General features: G+C 35.6%; 1 protein-coding gene across 4 annotated transcripts; it reads left to right on the top strand.

Moving 5' to 3' along the window:
• Nucleotides 1–314: 314 nt before the first annotated feature.
• LOC113039886 (stonustoxin subunit alpha-like) lies at nucleotides 315–6,091 on the top strand. Of its 4 annotated transcripts, none has more exons than XM_026198032.1 (5): nucleotides 315–428; nucleotides 1,235–1,486; nucleotides 1,989–2,082; nucleotides 3,522–3,575; nucleotides 3,760–6,091. In XM_026198032.1, exons 4-5 carry the CDS (start codon nucleotides 3,551–3,553, stop codon nucleotides 4,299–4,301), a joined length of 567 nt encoding a protein of 188 aa, XP_026053817.1. In that variant the 5' UTR covers nucleotides 315–428; nucleotides 1,235–1,486; nucleotides 1,989–2,082; nucleotides 3,522–3,550; the 3' UTR covers nucleotides 4,302–6,091. The 4 variants fall into 4 exon arrangements, with proteins under 4 accessions (XP_026053817.1, XP_026053816.1, XP_026053815.1 ...); XM_026198031.1 differs by having other exon boundaries at nucleotides 1,235–1,530; XM_026198030.1 differs by lacking the exon at nucleotides 1,235–1,486.
• The last annotated feature ends 347 nt before the right edge of the window (nucleotides 6,092–6,438 follow it).

The following is a 6,438-nucleotide window of genomic DNA, read 5'->3' as shown; positions in this document are numbered from 1 at the left end:
AATTTAAAGCATCCTTGCTAAATAACAGTATTAACCCCCCCAAACTTATTGAATTTTTTAATTACTGTAGCTTGATATGTAATCACTTATCTGATATATATTGTGATTGGTGGAGACACTATCTTACTTTAACAGTCAGTTCTAAGTGGTATTTTTTGTATAGGCTATAAATGTGTATTTTCGCATTATTTTAGCCCTTAATTTTTTATACAAAGACAGAAAGCGAAAGTAACTTGGTCGTAGGAAGAGGCAGGGCATTATGAGCATGTAATATGAGATGAGTGAGACGTGCAGGAAATGACCTTCCTCTGAATCATCGACTGCGGCAGAGAAACAGGCAGACAGCACTGAAGCAGCTAATGCTCATCAGATGACAATTCTGTGGAAAATGAATAGAAATTATCATTCTGTCTAAAGAAATATTGCATGTAAGTATATCACTTTTCTTCTAATAAGCACACTTTCTGACTATAAGCCCTATGGATGCTGTTTAGCAGATTACTTTGAATATAAATTAACAGGAGCAGACGTGGCTGAATACAAATGTGTGCTGTTAATCTATTAAAAAGTGCTATGTAATTGAATCAACTGAATGAATGATTCAGTGATAAAATCAGTGATTTGCTTCCACCTAGTTTCATTTTTAAAGTATCATTTCTGTTATTTAAATCAGTGAATATTTCTAATTCTCAACATGCATTTATGAATTTATGCACTCATGCCACCTCTGAGCCTCCTTAAATGTCTATAAACACTTATATGCCACTTTTGTGTTCTTTTATGCCACCTCTGTAGTGCAAATGAATTTTGCTAAGACTGATTTTATTCCATTGGTATCTTTTTTTTCTTATTCCATTTGTTTTATTTAGAAATGTAGAAAAAAAGCTTATAAAAATATCCTTTTAAATATGACATAAAAGATTAAAAGATATACATTCAGAGACACGTTCAAATTTGTCATCTTAACTTGGTACAAGTTGGTACAAACAACTGTACATCTTTACATATACTAAAGAAATGTCAAAAACTGACACCTTAACATGGCCAGAATGTGCATTTCTAAACATCCAAAAAGAAACAGAAAAGAAAAGAAAATCACTCTAAATTGCTGTGTTAATGTGGACGAACAGAGCAGGTTAACTTGGCCAAATTTCACATTACGTTTAAAATGTTTTGGCCCCATCCACCTTCCATAGCTGGGATCTTGTGACATTTTGGCTTCCCTTCTCTACAGTGGAAGGAAGTGAAATGAAGACATGTCAATAAGCTGGCATCTGATTGGCTGAAGAGTAGAGCACTGCCAGAAAAGTCTTAAAATACACACACAAATCCAGTGCGATTTACAGATGGATGAAGATTTACAAGCTCTGATTCATTAATTAACCTGTCTCACTGAAAGTCACACTGCTTACTTGGAGCTCAGTTTGATTCTTATTCAAGGTTTTGCAAAGCATGTGTAACTAATGGGTGTGGTGCTGTGATAAAGGTCAGTCATTCTTCAAACTCTGATCTTTGACTAACTGCCAACTGGTAAGTCTGAGGTAATTTTAAAATCTCATAAACCTATAAACCTGAGGGGATATGTTGTTGCACCTTTTGTATTTATTTTCATCACATTTTTACCAACAGTGTATATAGAGAAATTGCATATGTTAAAGATACTACTGTTATTTACCTATGATGATGATATTGTATGCTCTGTTTTTTTTCTTTTTTTTTTCTTTTTTTTGTTTTAGGTTTCAGTTTTCAATCATGTTACTGCAGATTTTAGCCCAAGTAATAACAATATCAAATATATCTGTACCACTTTATATGAACATTTTATTGAAAGTTACACTGCTCACTGAAAGCTCGATTCTAAAGTAATGTTTTCGTAAAGCATAAGTAACCAAGGGGTGTGGTGTATACTTACAGGTCAATTACGTAATCTTGAAGAGTTGTATATTTAGACTGTGCACTTCTAAGTTCACTCATTTGTGTTGTTTCAGCTCTACAAACATTAAGCTACAGTCTAAAGGAACTGAACCCAAGTAACAATAACTTTAGGATTCAGGAGTGAAGCTGCTAACCAGAGAAGTTGAGGTAATTTTTTAATCTTATATCTTGTCGCTGTTGGACGGAAACCTTATATGTATCTCCAAACTCTTTACTTTTCAGGAAATGTAAAAAACCCTATAATTTTTTAATAATTAAACACTGTCATTATATTTGGCATCATCATTACATTAATAACAATTCACCAAAATCAAGCTCAATTAATGAGGATTTTGACCAGTAAATGTCGGACATCTGTATTTTGTCCATAATTAGAAATTTATGAGAATAGTTTTTGTGCTCAAAGAAAACAAAAATAATGACTTTATTCAACAATTTCTTCTCTTGCATGTTAATGTTCGATGAACATCCATGAGAGTAGCACAATGCATGCGTGTTCATTCCTAAATAAGGTGCAGTGCATCCAGGTTCTTCGTCTGAACGCCAACTCATGTACAGTATCAGAAGCATCAAGCATATGTCGTTGTACTCGTTAAAGGGTTAGTTCACCCAAAAATGAAAATGATGTCATTAATGACTCACCCTCATGTTGTTCCAAACCCGTAAGACCTACATTCATCTTCTGAACACAGTTTAAGATATTTTAGATTTAGTCTGAGAACTCTCAGTCCCTTCATTGAAGCTGTGTGTACGGTATACTGTCCATGTCCAGAAAGGTAAGAAAAACATCATCAAAGTAGTCCATGTGACATCAGAGAGTCAGTTAGAATTTTTTGAAGCATCGAAAATACATTTTGGTCCAAAAATAGCAAAAACTACGACTTTATTCAGGATTGTCTTCTCTTCCGTGTCTGTTGTGAGAGAGTTCAAAACAAAGTAGTTTAGTGATATCTGGTTTGAGAACGAATCACTCGATGTAACCGGATCTTCTTGAACCAAAAATTGAAATCGAACTGAATCGTTTGAAATGGTTCGCTTCTCCAATAAGCATTAATCCACAAATGACTTAAGCTGTTAACTTTTTTAATGTGGCTGACACTCCCTCTAAGTTCAAACAAACCAATATCCCGGAGTAATTCATTTACTCAAACAGTACACTGACTGAACTGCTGTGAAGAGAGAACTGAAGATGAACACCGAGCCGAGCCAGATAACGAACAAACGATTGACTCGTTCACGAGTAAAAAAAACTTCAGGATTATTCAAAAGTGTTACATGGACTATTATAACAATGTCCTTACTACTGTACCTTTCTTGGCCATGAATGTAGTAGTTTAGGTTGCTGTCTACGCAGGTTCAGAAAGTTCTTGGATTTCATCAACAATATTTTAATTTGTGTTCTGAAGATAAAGGTAAAACAGCTTTGGAACGACATGATGGTGAATAATTAATAACAGAATTTTCTTTTTTGTGTGAACTATGCGCTTTATTATTTACTGTTCTATAATTTGTTTGTTTTCTACAACATTACTGGTGAGTGCAATAAACAGAACATGACACATTATGCTTTTCTTTTTATTTAATAGTCAGGATCACGGAACACAGTGGAGCGAACATGAGTAGAGAAGAGCTCCTGAAATGTAGGTCTACACATACGTTTTGTTTTTTTACAGGACACCCTTTTACCGAAGACTAGATTAGAATAAATTAGGTTTACTTAAATTTTTGTGGTCAAAAATGTTTTTGTGGAAACTAAAAGTCCAGTTTGACCAATTTGATTCTTGTGGTCTTAATTGTGTTCTCTTTTTTTGTGTTTGTGTGCAGATTTCTGTGATCTCACATTGGATCAAAACACAGTACACAATCGTCTCGCTGTTGTAGAGAGCAACAAGAAGTTGATATGTAATCCAGATCCAATGATATATCCTGATAATCCAGAGAGATTTGACGGCCTTCCGCAGGTTCTGTGTAAGGAGCGTCTGTCTGGACGCTGTTACTGGGAGGCTGAATGGAGCGGGTTGGGTGATATGGCCGTGTCTTATGAAGGAATCGGCAGGAAAGGAGAAGGTTTTGAAAGCAGGTTTGGAGCCAATCACAAATCCTGGATTCTGAGCTGTTTCGGGGAGAAACTGATTGCCTGGCATGACAATATGGGAACACACATTCCTCCCCCAGCACCTCCCTTAAACAAATTTGGCGTGTATCTGGACGAGTCAGCCGGGATTCTGTCCTTCTACAGCATCTCTGACAAAAACACACTCAGACACTTATACACATTCAACACCACATTCACTGAACCCCTCTATGCTGGATTTGTGCTGTATACTAATTCAGTGTCTCTCTGTGATGTAAAAAAAACAGGATGAGTCATTTCAATTCACTACGAGATCTACAGTGGCCCCCAAAAAGTACTTGCACTCTTTAAACAAAGCTAATAATATAAAAAAGTGCCCTTTATTTTATTGGACTGTCTATTTACACTAAGTGCAAATGTCTCGCCTTGTTGGCAGAAGCTATTTACACCAACTCCACCCACTAACATATGCTTGGGATAGTCAACACAACAAAAGACGGCTATCAAATAACAGCATCAGTGGCGTAATTGGTAAAATGCATAGCACAGACTTTTTGACGCAATCGACCCAAGTTTGAATCCACCTTTTTCCAAACTCATTCTTGACCCTTTTTCACATCTCATATTACACCAGAAAGGCATTTTCATTTCATTTTGAAGTATCAGGTAGTGTTACGATCATCAGCTGGAGTGCCCATGAACTCCAGTAGAGGGCACTCCACTCAGGACTCTTGTATTTGGTGTCCATTTCCATTCCCTACTCCATTTCCCATAACCCCATGCTTAGGGCTAATTACCACCAGGTGTTCCCCATTACCACTCCCCTATATATACTGTGTTTGGACTGATTGCGAAGTCTTGTTTAGTCCCGTCTAGCATTTCCGAGGGTTTCCCTAGTGTTTGTGTCTTACTATACCGACTGTGATTCTCTGCTGCCTGCCCCGACCTCTGCCTGTTACTGTTTCTGATTTTGGAAATCCCTTGACATACTTGATGCTGTTCTCTGATTACTGCCTATCTGACCATTCTCTTATTAAATATACTGCAAATGGATCTGTCTTTGACTCCTCGTAACAGTTAGGGTTAGGGTTGGTGTAGGGAGCTGCTTTATTGTCCCAATAAGTCAGCATCCGTTTAATAATTTGACTTAAAATTATAATTTACAATCAATATGTTATTACTGCATACTGTTTTATAATGTACCAGAGTACTGAGTATTTGCCACTATTTGCAATAAGTAGTATAAATAGCAGAAAATACTGTTTCAACCCAACTTTGCACTTAGGGTAAACAGCATCTATCGTGCAAATAGCTGCTTCCTTATTTTAAGTACACTTATCAACCAAAACGTTTTACAAAATGAGCTTTGTTAGGTTTCAAGATATAATCGTAGAGTCCCTTTGAGTGCACAATGTAGTATCTAACACAATGAAATTCAGATTTTTACGTAAGTGTGACTTAAGTGTCTAAATACTTTCTGGGACCACTGTATGGTAGTTCAGATTTTTATTTTATTTTATTTGTTAGTTACGATGACATCTTCATTTCAAGAACATAACTTGCTTAGAGGGCTAGATATACAATGCATGTGTCGCATTTTATGATTTTCAGCCAATTTTTCAGTAGTTGGCTTCATTTACAGTCGCTTGATTGACCAGTGCAGAGTTGTGCCAAATGAAAATGGTCTTTATACTCCTAAAGGTGAAGAATCTAAGGAATCTTCATAGCGTGTGTTGCTTTTTTTTTAAACATTCATCATTTATTATCCATTTTTTATTACTCTTTATCATATAATCTTTTATAATAATCATTTAATACTCATTGGTTTATTCATTGATCAATAATTTTAGATTGTTTTTTTCCCATTGTTTAGTCTTATCACTGTCTGGTTTTGATGGATATGTTTTCACAAGTAAGAGGAGAAAGTCTCAATTTTAAGGGGTTTGAACATCACAGGACGATGCTGTGAAGCTATAATGTTCCATTGCTTCAACTTGTTGGATTTGTGCTGGCTATATATAAAGCCTGAGCATTGAAACATAGGCAACTAAGATTATTCAATAAACTTTACTCATTTTACCACTTTGTTTCCTGCTTTCTGTTCTTTTCTCCATCTGATAGAATGATTGATGACAGAATGATTGCTAGACCAAATGCAGTAAAACACAAATTTTGGATACCAGATAAAACATACATGTTCAAACGGGATCCAGTGTTTGGGGTTAGATCTACTATTATATTATTGTTTGTGAAGTTCACTATTTGTTACTGCTGCTCTGTGCTGGCAGTATAACTTTTTATACTGTGGGGAGTTTTTTTTTTTTTTTTCCCTTAATGTTTTCTTTGCTTGTGTATGATTATGATTCAATAACAGCATATGTTGTTCAGATATGTCTTCCCATTTTTTCCTTTTAATAACACTTGTTGGT

The sequence above is a fragment of the Carassius auratus genome, chromosome 22 (genome assembly GCF_003368295.1).
Source record: "Carassius auratus strain Wakin chromosome 22, ASM336829v1, whole genome shotgun sequence".
NCBI lineage: Eukaryota > Metazoa > Chordata > Actinopteri > Cypriniformes > Cyprinidae > Carassius > Carassius auratus.
This window is presented reverse-complemented; position numbering and strand designations above follow the sequence as displayed.

Excerpts from the sequence above, each read along its gene's own strand:
- LOC113039886 (XM_026198030.1), top strand. The coding sequence starts at position 3,551 with ATGAGTAGAGAAGAGCTCCTGAAAT. Across the intron at positions 3,576-3,759 it reads TAGAGAAGAGCTCCTGAAAT|ATTTCTGTGATCTCACATTG; the intron begins GTAGGTCTACAC and ends GTTTGTGTGCAG.